This window comes from Pieris brassicae, chromosome 13, assembly GCF_905147105.1.
Source record: "Pieris brassicae chromosome 13, ilPieBrab1.1, whole genome shotgun sequence".
NCBI lineage: Eukaryota > Metazoa > Arthropoda > Insecta > Lepidoptera > Pieridae > Pieris > Pieris brassicae.
Window position 1 is genome coordinate 4,404,033 of NC_059677.1, and position 16,673 is coordinate 4,420,705.

The 16,673-nt window shown below is 33.8% G+C and overlaps 2 protein-coding genes across 2 annotated transcripts in view; both read left to right on the forward strand.

The window, feature by feature from the left end:
- Positions 1–13: 13 nt before the first annotated feature.
- LOC123717759 (COMM domain-containing protein 2-like) lies at positions 14–3,433 on the forward strand. Its single transcript, XM_045673919.1, has 5 exons — positions 14–354; positions 580–657; positions 983–1,065; positions 1,364–1,537; positions 3,057–3,433. Exons 1-5 carry the CDS (start codon positions 288–290, stop codon positions 3,351–3,353), a joined length of 699 nt encoding a protein of 232 aa, XP_045529875.1. The 5' UTR covers positions 14–287; the 3' UTR covers positions 3,354–3,433.
- Positions 3,434–12,393: 8,960 nt separating this feature from the next.
- LOC123717917 (ATP-binding cassette sub-family C member 4-like) overlaps positions 12,394–16,673 on the forward strand; it is a 54,380-nt gene continuing 50,100 nt past the window's right edge. Inside the window, exon 1 of the mRNA XM_045674190.1 lies at positions 12,394–12,752. Coding sequence (XP_045530146.1) covers positions 12,679–12,752 — 74 coding nt within the window. The 5' untranslated portion in view covers positions 12,394–12,678. The remainder of the gene's footprint in view (positions 12,753–16,673) is intronic.

Below are 16,673 nucleotides of genomic sequence, written 5' to 3' on the forward strand. Positions count from 1 at the left end.
ATTCTGTAGCGTTTGAAGTTGACAGTCGACAAGCAATCAATAAACTACAATAACATTACCTATAAATTGAAATATTTATATAAATCTAAAATTACTATTATAAAACTAATGTTAAGTCTTCTACAACGGGAATCGGATTATTTGTAATACATACAACAATACATATTAAGGACATTCCCAATTAACATACGGATCTAGTAAGAAATCTTTTATATATAATACCGTAGGCTCATCGATTACATTGTTAACTTAGTAATTAACGCACTAATCAAGAGCATAGTTTTAATATGATCATATTTTTGAGTGAACTACAAAAGGAACATCTCAGTTTGCTTCATAATCATTCTCCACAGGGTAAGTAGAATTTAAATTCTAATATTTTTGTTTATTAAATTTCGATGTTTGTTTTATTTGTTGTAGTGGACTATTTAATGTATATACAATATGGACAATATACCATTCAATGCTTTGTGTCGCGTGATATAGATATACCATAGATCGATTTGAGCTGTCTGTAGTACCAATTACATGAATAACTTCTAGATTAGGAAAATAAACATTATTTATTTAACATTTCAGTTCTCATTGATTTCTGCAAGTTAACAATTGATTATATAAATAATGGAATTAATGAAAAGAAATACGCCTTGGCAGCAGGTAAGATAAAAATATTTCTATTCCAGAAATGTGGTGAACTTTTAAAGATATTTTTCAAAGTTCTAAAAATGTCTTTAAGTAAGCATAATAAAACTATATATATATATATATAAAATTTTGTTGATGCTTGAAAATACTGCCTAAATTTTTTGTGAAGGCTGATATACAATTTTCTTTTCTCCTTCTTGTCTTTATATATAATTTTTTTTATGAAAGTACAATTTAAACTTGACTTTACTTTATGGTGTATATAGAAATAAATAAATATGTTATTTTTATTTGTGGTATCTACCAACATTAAATTATATAATATAAAACATTACAGAGAAATTGGAGATATTACCATCTGTTATTCAAAACTTGGTTCAAGCCTTAGCTCACCTCATTTTAGAAGGTTGCAAACATAATGTAAGTATTTTTATGTACCTAAGCTCTTTCATATGTTGATAAATGTATCTTGTTAATTACAAACTATAAGCCTTTTAGAAAATATATCAGTTTTATTTTTTTACAATGTGCCAATGACATCGATTGGACAGAACAAAAATATGCAACATTTATTTATTTAAGGCTTGATGTTTATAAAACAGACAATATCCTTTGGGATCCTTATATCATAATGGATAATCATATGCTTAAAAGGGTTTAAAGAAAAGCCACGGATATGGTCAGAGCACATAGGAACAAATCCATTGTTGTTTTACAGTTATCAGAGCAGAATTTTAAATCATCACTAGCTATAGCAGGATTTTCCGATGATCACCAACAAGTGTTGGTCAAATTCTATTCGAGAAAGAAAGGAGAGCTTTCTGCTGCATTAAATTTACTTCAACAGAAGGATCCTACATATCAGGACTTGGCTTGGAGATTTGAAGTGCAGGTAATGTTAAACAAATTCTATTTTATTATTGAACCTATGCAATTAACAATATCCATTACAATTATCAGAAAACCCAGATACAAGTGTCATTAACCCAGTTGATAGTCTTCAACTGCAGAAAATCAGTAACAAACACACACAGTGAACAAGTATCATATATGTACATGTATTTTGTGGCGGGTACAGTCCACATTTAACATTGGGAGTGTTCACATCGGAAGTGAAGAACAAATACCAAATTTTATTATAATTTGTGGCTCGGTCAGAAATCAACTGCTAGGATCTACTTAACAGCTGAAGGACAACTGACCATACTTAAGTTTAATTTAACTCATAAGAATAGTGTTGATCTATAAGGTGGCCATGAGTACTGTAATACTACTTTATTAATTTTACTTTACACCCAGGATAAGGTGTGTAATACTCTAATGTTTACTATAAATTTTCAATATTCAATTTAAAGAAATACAGAAGTATACAATTTATTAATCATGCATTTAAAAGGGCGGCAACTCACTCACGAACCCTCTGGCATTGAAAGTGTCCACGGGCGGGGTATCACTTAACATCAGGTGAGCCTCCTGCCCATTTGCCGCCTGTTCTATAAAAATGGTTAGTTACTCTACAAATCATTATAGTCTGTGCTTCGAGATTCCTTTATCTGTATTTTTAGTTTTAACGTTTTGCGCCTAACAAACATTGTCGTCTTTCTGTAGTATATTGGTTACTGGTAGTATAAATATGATACATAGAAAATGGGTTGGTGCACAAACTCAAGCACTCTATTCTATACTCGTTGATTCTACACATTGATCCAAGCCGACAATTAAAATTAAGACAGAAATTCATATTTCGCGTGACAAAAAAAGTGCGTGCGTACAAAGTACACATGTAAGAAGTGAAACTTCCTTGTAAATTAATTATTACTAAAGTAAAAGCCTCAATAGATGATCATGTACCAGTGTATGATCACTCCACGTATTTGTATATCTACATTCACACTGTGTACGTGCTAATGATAATATAAATTCATAAACCTGCGTTTACTACACAAGACGTTATGCGACAGAATGCCCATCTAAAGTTCTAATATGTATCTACTAACGAATACATCAACCAATAGCATGTATTTTTTCTCGATCTCCCTTTCTCCCTCAATCTTTCTCACTACAGCTCTCTCCCACCTCTTCTCCATGGCACTCTGCGCGATGCGACGTTCGCTCAATCTCACTTTCTCTCTCACTCACTCTCTCTCTCACTCACTCTCTCTCGATCTTTCTCACTTGCTTGCTCCCTATACTCACTCCATGGCTATTTGCGTCATGCGACGTTTGCCCTTACTCACTCTCTGTCAATCGGTCTTAATCGCTCTCTCCCTTTTCTTAGACAAAAACGCTGCACATTTCGTGATTCTAATATTATTATTATTGCGTTTAATCCGTAAAGATGTAACCCTTATGCGCCTAAAGAAGTTTCACTTTAAAACATTTATTCAAGTTAAACCATTCCTTTTTTTCAGATGGCATCAAAAAGTTGTCCAGAAACAATAAAACCCATGGTCACTATGGACTATGTTCTATCTGTACCAAAAAGTTACGACCATAGTAATGACAAACATACCCATAGACAATCAGATGACATTTGTATAAGCTCTTCAGTAGAAGACGCAAAGGCAGCTAGTCATTGTCAAAATGTGGTGAAACACGTTATAATGCAATGCGATCTACCAACTTTAGTACATTTAACTAATACATTGAATGAGGCTGTGAACGAATCAAAGAGTCAACATATACGGAAGATTCAAAGAGCATTGTAAATAAAAAAAACCATAGACGAAGTATCTTCTATATCAAGTCTGTGATGCATGAGGTTTATTAAAAATAATGTTGAATTACATTGATGTGGTTTTATTAACCAGATGATCCGAAGAACTCCGTTCCGCTTAACATTCTTATAATCATTTTAACTTTAGTTTAACTTAATTTAGGATTTCAATAATATTATAACTTATTTTGCATATACAGAAATGTTTTGCGAAAGAAAAGAAAAATGACAGTTTTACACATTAGTTCTATTCTCTCTAGCGCCAATATTGCGATGCTGCAAGTTAAAGCGCATTCTGATATATATTTTTTTTTCATTTTGTTATCCGACGCTAAATAAAGCTGATGGTTTGCGCACACGTGAACATACCACATACAATTGACCAAGAAATACATGGATTTTCTAGATATATACCATACCACAAATACTCAAGGATTGTGTGGCTTAGTAAGCGTTACGGCGTGCAAGACGGGCCGGGAATTTGACTTTGCTTGAACTCAAAGGGTAAATCGGTTGGGATCCTCAAAATCTTCGGAATGAGAACTTCCTCACCTTTAAATTTATGTTTGAGTCGTCGCGTGTATCACATCCGGTTAACAATGGTAGGTTTCTTTTTTTCGACTTACTTCGGCCTCAGTAATTGAAAATATGTATAATTAAAGACAAGATTTTTACTACTTGAAACTGTCATAAAGTTAAAACTATTGCCGTAATATTAAAATAAAGACAAGATTACACTGTCCGATTCGTTATGTACATTTGTATACCTATATGTCGCTGTTTCAATCCAAAATATTTATTTATTTATTTACACTTCGTTACACTACAATATAAAAAAAATTGAACATCAAAAGGAGGGCAACTGGCGGCCTTATCGCTTTCGAGCGATCTCTTCCAGGCAACCACTGTGGGTAAAGATATAAATAAAGAATAAAATAAAAATGTATTAAATTACATAAGATAGGCAAGAAGTGCAAACATACATGTTATGCACATTTATTAAGACAAAACTAAACAGGAACGAAAAAAAAAAACTAAACTAAAAAGACGATACATTAAAAGTAAAAAGACATAAATCACGATAATTTAAGATAAGTCTCACCTCAGTAAGTAGTAAGTAAGAAAGTTAGGGATACGATGTGGACAGGTAATGTTTGTACAGAAGAAATTTAAAGGAAGATAGAGAAGGAGCTAAGCGAATAGGGACGGGAAATGAATTCCATAGACTAACTGCAGAGACCTTAAAGGAATCGCCAAGAAAGGAGGAGTTATGAGATGGGATTTCAAGGGTATAGTTTTCGGAAGAGCGTAAGGTTTAGTTATGGGCTCCCAAAAATTTGAAGTCATTTTTGAGATAGGAAGGAGTTTTAGGGTTGAACAGGATGGCATATAGGAGATGGAGAACGTGAGCATCACGTCGTCGTTGGTTTTTTGGTTGTATTTTCGTACCACGGAACAAACTCGCCCGCAGATCTACTCTTCAAAATCATTCAATTTGAATCTTGAAGAAGTACCAAAATTATAATTGTATCACATAACGCCGATATTGTGAGAGATTATTCGTCTGAGACCCACAGGTATTAAGGCCCAACATGTTTTTGACTGACGGGAACCTCGGCCTTGGGATCGTCAGGTCCCAGTCGTTTACCTGATAATGCAATGCATTACCAACCAGGCTCCAGAATATAAACCACTCCATAAGGAAATTGTTTTCGACTTTACAACAAAGTCCCAAGCGAAATGAGAGAATTATCACTGAATAAATTCAAAACTCTCATTAAACGTAAATTAATCAATAAAGCTTTTTGTAAATTTGACGATTATTTAAATGATCCTAATCCTTTGGATTGATTTGCTCCAGTTCAAACAATTTGTATGACTCAAAACTTGTCGATTAAAAAGAGTGCCGGAAAGATTTTTGCCAGTTCTTATTGCCCGGTTTACGCCTGTTTGTAAACTCCACTTTTTAACCCAAAAACATTTATTGCCGAAAAAAAAATAAGAGAATATTTTTTCTTAATTCAAAAATTAGTCAAATCTGATTTTATTTTTAATTTTCATATCCAACCTCATTGGTTGTCAGTTGTTAATAAAAATAGGTTGTTAAGTCAATATAATTACTAGTTATATAAATGTAACCAGATTTGAAGATTTTTACATTAAACAACGCCCTTGAATTGCGTATTTAGAATGAATTTAACATCTTTTCTGTTGACGTTCTTACGTCTACTACTCTCTTTATGTACTTGGCTATCTATATGAATAAAGTTATTTTCAGTTTGAGGATGTAACGGTGACTTCAGTAGTACCACTCGAACAAATTTCCAAAGGGATAAAATTTAGGAAGTTACAAAGCACTGGCATTGTGCATAAATATAATATAATTTTATCGTAGTGGGCCGATAGCTGGCCACACGTCATACTTGCGAACGGGTGCTACTTGTGGTGACTGGTCGGTTTGAATTGGTGTATGTGATGTTAGTTATTTCGACTATGTATTTTCGTGTTGTTCCCACAAGAATGTGCCTACTGCTGATAGAGGACAAATCTTTATCTTATTCTTTCTTTTATTATTAATTACTTAAAGATAACATGTGGAATATGAATAGTGTAATGGTCCTTACAAACGTTGTGTAAAACAAAAAAAAAAGAGTGGCGGAGAGTTTATTGCCAGTCCTTCTCTTCCGTTCTACGCCCTTGATTTGAGAACTGGCAGTAAATTTAAAATTAATAGCATTTAATATGTATTTTTTGTTAACGTTCATAAGTGTACATTGTGTTTCCCAAATCAATAAATCATTTTGAATTTAAATAGACATAGACATAACAACAGTAATAAATACTAACAAAACACACACAGAAACACATAAAAAAAAACAATAATATACCACTTACGTTGCAAATAAACGATTATATTTATATATAGATTAAATTATTTATAATAATCACATATGTCAACCTTGATATCACAATATCATGTTACTGGGTCACCTAGAAGTGGGTTAGGTTTTTGATGACTCTAATATATTGTTACGAATACGGGTCGACTACAATGTTTCTAGATTTTTCCACTACTTAGAGAACTTTTCAGCAGGCTGCAATATGATTTCTGACCGTTTCATTAGAGGGTCAATCACATATTAGAAAATTGTAATTTCCATAATGTTACCCTAGTTTTCAGGAAGCTGAAACCTTTTTTCAGTCAGTTTCAGAACATGTGTAGTCGAGTGGTGCAGTTTTCAGGAGACCGTACCGTACGACAAGGACGGAGCAACGTGCGAAAGAGACAAAGAGTGCGGACGTTCTAGAATTGTGCAATCGCTACTCAGTAGCAAGCCCGCCTAGAGAGTTCTCGAATATTGTTTAGAATTATTCCCAGGGATATATAAGCGAGCTGAAACGCGACTAGTCACCTTTAGTTTTGAATACGATAACAAGAGTGAAACACCGAAGCGATAAAGTGCGAATAAAGTGAATACAAGTGATAAAGTACTGTGTGAAGTGTGCATAAGTGAAGTAATAAGTGATTGTTTTTGTGTGATATAAGTGCATTTCTGCAATTAATTTGTGCACATAAATGCCTCATTGATTTACCAAGAAATAAACCCTTGAATAAATCTACGGCATTTTCTATCCGATCCCCTAGCTCGCAACAATATCAATAACTGTTTAAGCTACACAAATAAAGATTGAAGCGACACCTACATTACGATGCAATCACGACGATGACGTCATACCCTGACACGCGCTAACGTAGTTATTCTGAACATTAAAGCAGTGCCGGATTAGCCATTTGCTACTCTTGCTACGGGCCCCGCGAACTTGGGGGCCCCGCGCTCCAACGTACCAAAACAACACTTCCACTTAAAAATCTAAAACTCTATTTAATCACCTTGAATCCTATAAATAAGTAGGTATTTTACAAACACATCCACCTTTCAAGCGGCCAGATTTTTTTTTATAAGAACGTCTTATAATGAAATGACTTTGTTGTATATAGAGCATGATTTGATGAAAGGAAGCTATTGAAAGTGTTACTTTGCCGATATTAAATCCAGAAAAATTTATTTGAAACAATGTTGTTTTATCTAATACCCTAAACTTGAGAACCTAAAGCAAACCAAGGGCCCTTTGATAGAATTTGCTACAGGCTCCGCGCTGGCTTATTCCAGCACTGCGTTAAAGGTATATACGATTTGTCTACCTTATCCTTAACCTCCCTGTCAGACAAGAAGCCTGTAGGAGGCATCGAAATGTCTTTACGGATCCAGTAACAATAGCTAATGACAAATTAAATGCCATTCCGCAGCAAAGCAAAATCAAAGTCAGATTAGAGTAAAAAATCCGCTTTTATCGGGAAATACTTCTGTCCTGGCTTTCAGGTCAGTCGGGGAAAAAGCATTACGGCCGACCTGCGCTCGCCATCATAGCCCGAACTGAGCTGTCAAGGGCCTTGAGGCCAACAGGGAAATTCCATTTAAAAATAGCCTTCATACCAGTAATTCTTTAAAAAGGTCATGGATCCGTTTAGTTCGTGGACCACAAGCAAACAATTAAAAAAAAATGTCTTTTGAAACTTAAGAACCGTTTTTAACTCTAATAAAATTACGTGAGCATTAAGAAGAAATTAATTATAAAATCAAAAGTAAATTAATTGTAATTTAACAACATATTCTGATGAAAATAACATGATAACAATAACTGCCAGTATCTTCGGAACATTGCCTAAAGTGACTCCGTCTAATGATATATTTTAAGGTTAGTAAATTATATATCAAATATTTCATATCAAAATCTTAGTTCCTTATCAGCAATACTATAAAATAGTTTCATACTATAAAATATTCCGTTAAATGGCAGGGGCGGAAAACCACTGTTCAATATATTCAATAGTGATCATAAAAAAGTCTAATAGGTCCGCCAACCTCCAGGAGAGGCATTAAAATAACTTTTATAGAATACTTATTACACGCTTCCTAAATGAATCAAAACTCATAATTATGTCATAACGAATTTTGTAAATGTAACCGCAACAATTTTATATTACATTGACGGTTTATTATTTTATTAATTAGCTATTTCTTTAACACACACATATATAATAAAGCAGTAAAATTTACAATGTTTTAGGGGGTATCTTGATGTACTGAACCGATATTGAAAATTTGTGTCGGAGATAAAACGGTCGAACGAAATCGTTTCTTACGAACGCTGCCTTAACGATGAGAGATACAAATATAATTCAAAGTTGTACAGTGCCACATACTTTTTTTGTAAGAGCGTCGCATTGATATTGAAAGTATATAAAAATTAACTATTATATTATAAATAATTTGCAGTCATGCAGGCTAACTTAATAATTAATTGAAATGTCTTAATAAAACAAAGAATATACAGTTCTAGGCTTATATAAATGTGACATAAACAGCTGATATGTTAGGTATTGTTATCGGTACTATTAATATAATATCTTTTAAATACCTAGCAATCAGAACCGTTTGTTAATTAAAACTTTGGTAATGTAATTAATAATAAAAATATATACAAAATAGTAAAATTATTTATTGTATATTGAGAGCTAACTGACATTGTCAGTCTGACGTTTCAAAATGGCGCGGGAGTACCAATTTCAGCCGCCGGCCAAGAAAAGTATGTGGCACTGTACAGCTTTATAATGGCTAGGCAATTGTTGAATTATATAAAAACAAGTCGCCGTGCGCGATAAAAGCAAAAACTACTTTTTTGCTGAATATAAAGCGGTTTTTACCGATATTTAAAATGATTCATATAATATAGTATTCAAGGTTGTCAGGTCGGTAATATATCAATTATTTTTAGCTTTCCGTGAGATTTAAATAAAAAAATAACTTGGCGTGTTTCGTATTCTACCTTGCATATTATTTGCCTATTTTTATTTATTATAAGAGCTCATTGTAATACCAATTACATTTACTGCCAGTTCGCGAGTCAAGGGCGTAGAGAGGGCAAGAAACTCTCCGCCAATCTTTTGAATCGCCAAGTTTTTTGTTTTACAAATTGTTTGTAAGGAGCTGCAACCATTACACCCTTTTTTAATTAATTCGGTGATAATTCTTTAATTCCGCTTGGGAGTTTGTTGTAAAAACGAATACAATTCCAAATAAGGAGTGGTTTATCTAATAATTATACAACTATAGTTATTATGCTAAATGATACTCTATGATTACAGATTAGAAATTTGTTTTTATTCAAATCCCTCAATCCCTAGCTAGTAAAATAGCCGCGAATGATTGTCTACAAAAACAAAGAAATGTTAGAACTTAAAGAAGAAGAACGTGTATCGCTGAATAGAACTAATTAAGAGAGCACAATTTTAAAACACGAACAAAGCCATCAATATGAAACGACTATTTCAATTACAGAAGACAAGAATGACGCAGGAACTATAGGGAACGAAAAAATTCTAATTGAATTTAATAATAAAAAGCATTTACAGGACCAAAGCACGAGAAGAAATATTGAACCTGTCTGCTATATTGTATGTCGAAGTGTACAATAAGACGCAAACCGATGCAACACATATGAGGGTTAACAGAGAGAAACGCGGGAAACATATATTGTACATCGTTCGTTGCCAGGCAACGGCGAGTCAAAGTACACTACAAGCCGCTTTTCGGTTTAGAAATCACGATGGAAAAGGTAAGTACACGTAATATCTGAATATTGAGACTGAGAGGCAAGTAGGTGATCAGCCTTCTGTACCTGTACGCACGCCGTCGACTTTTTGGGTCTATGGCAAGCCGGTTTCCTCACGATGTTTTCCTTCACCGTTCGAGCGAATGTTAAATGCGCACATAGAAAGAAAATCCATTGATGCACAGCCGGGGGTTGAACTTACGACCCCAGGGATGTGAGTCGCACGCTGAAGCCAGCAACACTGCTCTGTAAACTAGCAGATATCTTTCATATTTTGTGATACTAAACTGCTTTATTCCAGATGAATTTTTTTAAAAGACAATTAAGTTTCAACTGTTTAGCGATAGGGTAAATCTGATTTGAAATATATTGTTATTAAAATCTATTTTCTATGGCTATTTTTGCTATCTATTGTCACGTAAACGTAATTCGAACTTAAATAATGAGATACATATTTTAAAGCGTCTGATTGTATACGATTATCGACTCCCGCCTTTTTCACACGAAAAGTTGACAAACTTACAAAATGCCAAAGAAACTGGCAACGCTAGTTTTTTTTTATGAAACTGACGTTTGTATTGCCGAATATAGGAACGTCAATGACCTCTGTCAAATGTCACTTGAAAATTACTACAAGCTAATTTGTATTCTGTTCAATGTTAGTTAGTTTAACAGTGTTTACGATCGTAAATCAAATTAAAAAAGTTTTTAGCTATGTCGTCACAATTTGGCTATTTAGCCTCACATAGATCTTTGATAATTATTAAGTCATTTTTATTAGTATAGTTAATTGTTTACGTAACAAACTTAAATTATAGGTTTTAGGAAGAAATTACTAAAAAGCTGTTAACAAAACACAGTAAGAAATTAAACGTACCAACGTATTCTTAAAAGGCCGCCAACGTACTTGTGAGCCATCTGGCAATGTGAGTGTCCATGGCGGGACTATATCACTCAACATCAGGTTAGTCCTGCTCGTTTTCCCGGTTCAATATAAACATTTTTTTTTGAATAAAAAATCAAATAGCCCCCCATTTTCAATTGTGGGTGGGGGAGGGTCGTGGGCCTCACATTGGAAAACACTGGTGAAGATAGATATAGATTAATATAGATTGAGTAATTGACCTGTTAATATTGCCGTCTTAAGAAACTCCCATATATCAAATTAAACCGTTTAACTATATGATCTTTCTATTTATAACATATTATAAACAGTTTTCAACACTGCAATAGGACTTAATTTTTATTTCTACTTAAATCTTTGTGGTTTGCACGTACGATAGTTGACAATGGTGGAGTAATAACTGGTCATTACAAAAGTACTATGTACAGTGTACACGCTCTCGAATATCATATGTTTACTGACGTGATTCAGCAACAACGAAGAGCAGTATTTAAAGTTTCGAGGTAATTACTGTATATACTGAAAAAAACAGTAGATTACTAATTTAGGTCGGTCGGTCGGTCGGTGAGCAGTGATTCTCAACGTGGGGCCCACGCCTCACATTGGGACAATTCTATTGTTTGGCTATTCATAAGTTTATAAAGTTATTTGGAATTTGAATTTCACTTTTTCATTGTATGTTTATACTTCCTATTTTTCGTGTACATTTCCTAATCATTTCTTCCCAATCAATTATTTATATAAAAAAGTATGTATGTTGAATATTGGCAATAAGAATTTATATAAAGGCTAAGGGTTGGGAAGCACTGGTCTAGAGCATCATTCGGTCACAAGAACTCTTTCATAAGGCTTAATACTAATTTTGGTGATATGCGTTTTGGGTGACATTAGTAATCGTAGAAGATATTTAGTATTTATTTATTTATCTTCTTGGGCGTAAATTAACAATAACGTCATTTAATCAGAAATCGAAATTCTTCGATTTCGCAATTTTTACTTATTATTTATAGGTACTTTATTTATTTCAAAATAAATTCCCAGTCGCAAATAACGTTCACCTACAGTATTCTAACATATATGATTAGGAAAAGTATAATTTAAAGAATATTTTTTTTTAATATTTGGTGACTTCACTTCCGACCTTTAATTTTTTTTGTCATAAGCCCTCGTCATCCCGTACAGGATATATTTATATACAACGGCGTAAACACAATTTATAATTTCTATATTAGTTTTGTGTGATATTTGTCTACATTTAATTATATTGACTCTGTTTTTTTAGGTTAATGTAGTTGCCGGCGACCTTAATTATATCCTTGTAACGTATACATTCTACGTATTACGTTTAAGTTGCTATACATTTCAATCAGATATTTGCCTTTTTCAGTAAAACGTGACAATCTACTGAAAGAGCAGTAGGTCGGGAAACGACTCGACTCGAGTGGTACGGGCGGGTTAAACTCGGCAGTCGGCCAGTACGTCCCTTGTTCGCTGCTCCTATGTAAAAACATCGATCGACACACGCGACGTGCGTTCAAAATCCCGTTTGTTAATATTTCCACTCAGAGAATTCTATTTATAACTTTACTTACTGTGATACATTCGTTTTTCTACGAAGATTCGTGTTGTGTTGTGTCCATTGTTATTCCTAGAAAGTTGCCATTTTGGATAATGTGGCGTCGAACCTAAATTAGGACTGGATGACAATTTTGTGCCTTATTAGAATTAAATTGTGAAAATGGATTCAAAAGTCGTACTTAAGGAGAAAAATCCACATGACAAAGCGAATTTTATTTCGAAGATATTTTTATGGTAAGTGATTTTAAAACATTAACGTTATATTTATTTATTTATGTAGCATACATTGTACATGTACATTAATACATCTGAGATGAAACGTCGCAAATATTTGAGTTGCATAAATAACTATTCATGTTGATAAGTTGACCAAACGACTGTGAAGGTCAAATCAAAACCGTTACCATATCATGGTGACACGGTTTTTAAGACGGTATAACAGATGACTAAAACATAATAATATGTTCAATAGATATTTGATTTAGTTCAAAAACATAAAGTAATCTTATATAATCTATATTAAATTCAATTAATATTTAATTTGAATAAATATATATTTGAGAACGCGTTTGTTACAATTATTTATTTTTAAATTATAAAACGTGACGGCAATATTCTTTTTTTAAAATGTGTAAAATGTCATTAACAAAGAACGTTCGTTATAAATAAAAATTACTGAAAATTCACTTCAGTGTTATTAGTGTATTACCTCAGATAATAATATTATGAAATCACAAAACTGTCCCAATTGCTCTTTCCTCGGACGAAGCTTAGAGAAATGCTTATACCTAATAATTATCTAAATAATATTTATTAATTTTACTTTCTTGTAATTGTCTATAACCTACTAGTTGCTTACATTCAAAAATTACGCTCGTCTTGCGGCAATATATATGTTATTAGCGTCATTTTATTTATTCACTTATTATTTTTACTTTTTTTATTAAGAAATCGACTGTAGGACTATGAGATAACTGTTCTGTTTCGTTGGACGAAATATTTAATTGTACTTAATTTTCGCCCTGCAGTTAATATAAAGTAGGTTATTTGAGGAAAGAAGTTATCTGTAACCTGTTTATCATGTAATGTTTGCCATATTTTTTTTAATATTTCATCATAATTTTAAGTATTACGTAAGCAGATTTACTGCAAGATTTTGGCAGTAAAAGTAAGCAAAGCTCTCAATAATAATAGTACATAATTGTATTATTAAGCATAGACAATGTGTGGGTAAATTGTGTAAAAAAGTAAAGAATGACTGTAGACATAATCATAAACTAACAAAATTACAGACCCACCTATAGTGGATATGTAGTACGACCCCATAGACATTTTTTTAATATACCTAACCGCTATGTGACGTTATATCTATATTTACTAGATATTTTTAAGTCAAATATATTCATACAAATTAAAAAGAAGTGATACGAAGCTTCAACATAGACTGCCCAGACAAATAACTAATTAATATTTAAATTTGGCATGAAGATAATATAAAAAAGTAACAACAAAGAAAAAAATCTAACTAAACAAGCGATTACTTAAACACAACCAAAAGAAAACAATTAATTACGAAAACTGCTGGAAATGTATTTATTTGAAAGCCTACGACTAGTCCAGGTCTTGCAAGTCCAGGATAAAACACAAAACAGATTCGTCAACATAAAGTCGGGGAGCAAAAATATAGAATGTGAACGAAGCGTACATTGAAATGTTGCCATAATAACGCCATCTAGGGTCATCCGTCAAAGTGTATCATAAATAGCGGTAATCAAAGAAAATTTTGTCTATGACTCTTTCTTTCATGAGTTTCCTACTCTTTCCCTTTGCGATAACACATTCCAATCATTATACGTTGTAGGATCCTTCTAAGTCAAGGTTTTCGAATTTGAATTTAAAAAATTCAATCAAGAGTTTTAATTACAACTAAAATTAATTAAATAAAATAAAACCGCCGTGATTTGTACGTAATTTTTGAAAATACAAATACAAATTCTTGAAAGGCCGGCAACGAACTTGCGAGCATTGTGGTCGGCCGTATCACTTAGCATCAGATCAGCCTCTTGCCCGTTACATTAAACAAAAAAAAAACTGTAAAAGTATACTTATGTATAGCTCAAATTTAACTTAACCCATTATTATAAATAAAATTAGAAAAATTAAAGGAACACTAAATAATAATGTCTCAAAAACTACTCAACTGATTTTGATTAAATTTTGCCAAATCATCTCGAAAGATCAAGTACAAGTAGAAGGTATAATATTCTACTTTTTACAAGTCTATCTATTTAAATCTTGATCCAATTATCACTTAGGATGACATTCATAATAGCTGCTCTCCTGTACTCCCGTACGTCAAAAACATATTCGTCTTGACATACGATAATGCAAATCTTACGATGTCTTTGTTCCTTAATTACATAAATACAATAATCATAATAGTTATTTAAATATATGTACATAAACATGTTGTGTAAACGTAATTATGTACTTTAAAATTACAGTAATAACTCATTAAAGAAAACAATTGTCTATTAAAATCATGCGATATTTCTATTCAGTTAAAATTGAACTATCAAACGAAGGATTGATAGTTGCGAGACTAAGCGAATCTGGCGCCCTCAAACGGGAAATTATGTGATATCTCGGTATACGAGTTACATTCGTCCCGTAACCTACGTCCTACCTCAAAGCAATTTCTTCTTATCCGGTACACTCTTGACAGAGCGGTCGTGATCGCTATGTAGTAGTGGCAATCAAAGGGGCAGATGTGATGTTCACGACGTTTCGCCATCGTTGCCTATTAGAGGTCATCCTGCTGCACTCATTGAGTGTACCTCCTACAGCAGACTTGATCTGGTCAGTGCAACGCGTAGGTGACCTTCCGCGCGGTCTATTGCCTTCCACGTTCCCCTGGACGACAAGGCGTTCTATGGACTGAACACCACGCCGAGATACGTGTCCGAAGAATGTAAGGATGCTAGAGACTGTTGAAAACAAACGCTGCTTAATACCGAGACATTTGTACGAAACTCGGTCCACGAAACCCCAAGCATTCTCCACCAGCACCACATTTTCAGAGTGACTATTTTCTGTCTTTCCACATCTCGCAAGGTCCACGTTTTGGCCGCGTACAGAAATATGGGGAATGTAAGAGTCTTCACGAGCCTGGTCTTCGTGGCTTTTGTTTTTGTGGCAAAGCAATTTAGCCAATTGAAATGCCATCAATCCAGCAACCAAAACACCACCTCAGTTGTATTGCTAAGTTTTAAATAAGAAATGATTTCACGCTATAATTCAATAGACATCTTCGGACACATGAGGCCTTTGAAGTATTAAGGCACTATAGAGGGGAGGTGGGTCTCTGGTTTCCTGATTCTAGATTCTGGTCTATGATTATTTACTCTTTTACATACATAGCACACACATTGTCTATGCCTGACAACGAAATGCATTTATCGTTATGAACCGAGAAAGGAAATTACCGCGCGCTCTTCACTTGTCTTAGTTCTCCCCTCTTAGTACAAGGGGGGGGGGGGGAATAAATAATAGTAGTAAATTTGCTTACGTAATACTTGAACGGCCACCATAGTAATAAATGTGATAATGTTTTGAACATCTACAAAAAGCAAAGCAACCCACCCCACATATCAAAAATGCTTCGAAAAGGAGGGAAACGAGCAAACAGACTGAGATCTTGTCTGAGGTTGGAGAATGTTAGTGTGGTGTGTACGTTATGTGAGCGTTATCATGTATCCCAAATCTGGCTCTCATCGCAAAGCAAAATATCGCTTGCTCGTAACTCAAAGCACTCGTTAAGAGAATTTGGTTCACTGGGGAAGGCGAGGACCTTTACTTCGCACTTCGCTCACTCCGGTGAGCTTCCGTCCTGCCCTTCAGGCGATTGACCACCCCGCGATGGCCCAAGCCGAGATTCGAGTCTCACAGGAGACGCACTTGCGCTAGCCGCGGGATAAAACGGCAAAACAGCCCGAGCTGAGCTGTAAAGGCCCTAAAGGCCAACAACGAGATTCCTTATTAAAAAAAATAAAGAGAATTTTGAAATTATTTTCTCCTTTATACACTTCAATTTATGTTCCTTTATAAAGGTCCACACATTATAGTTTTGTAATTAATTCAAAGCAGATAACGCTT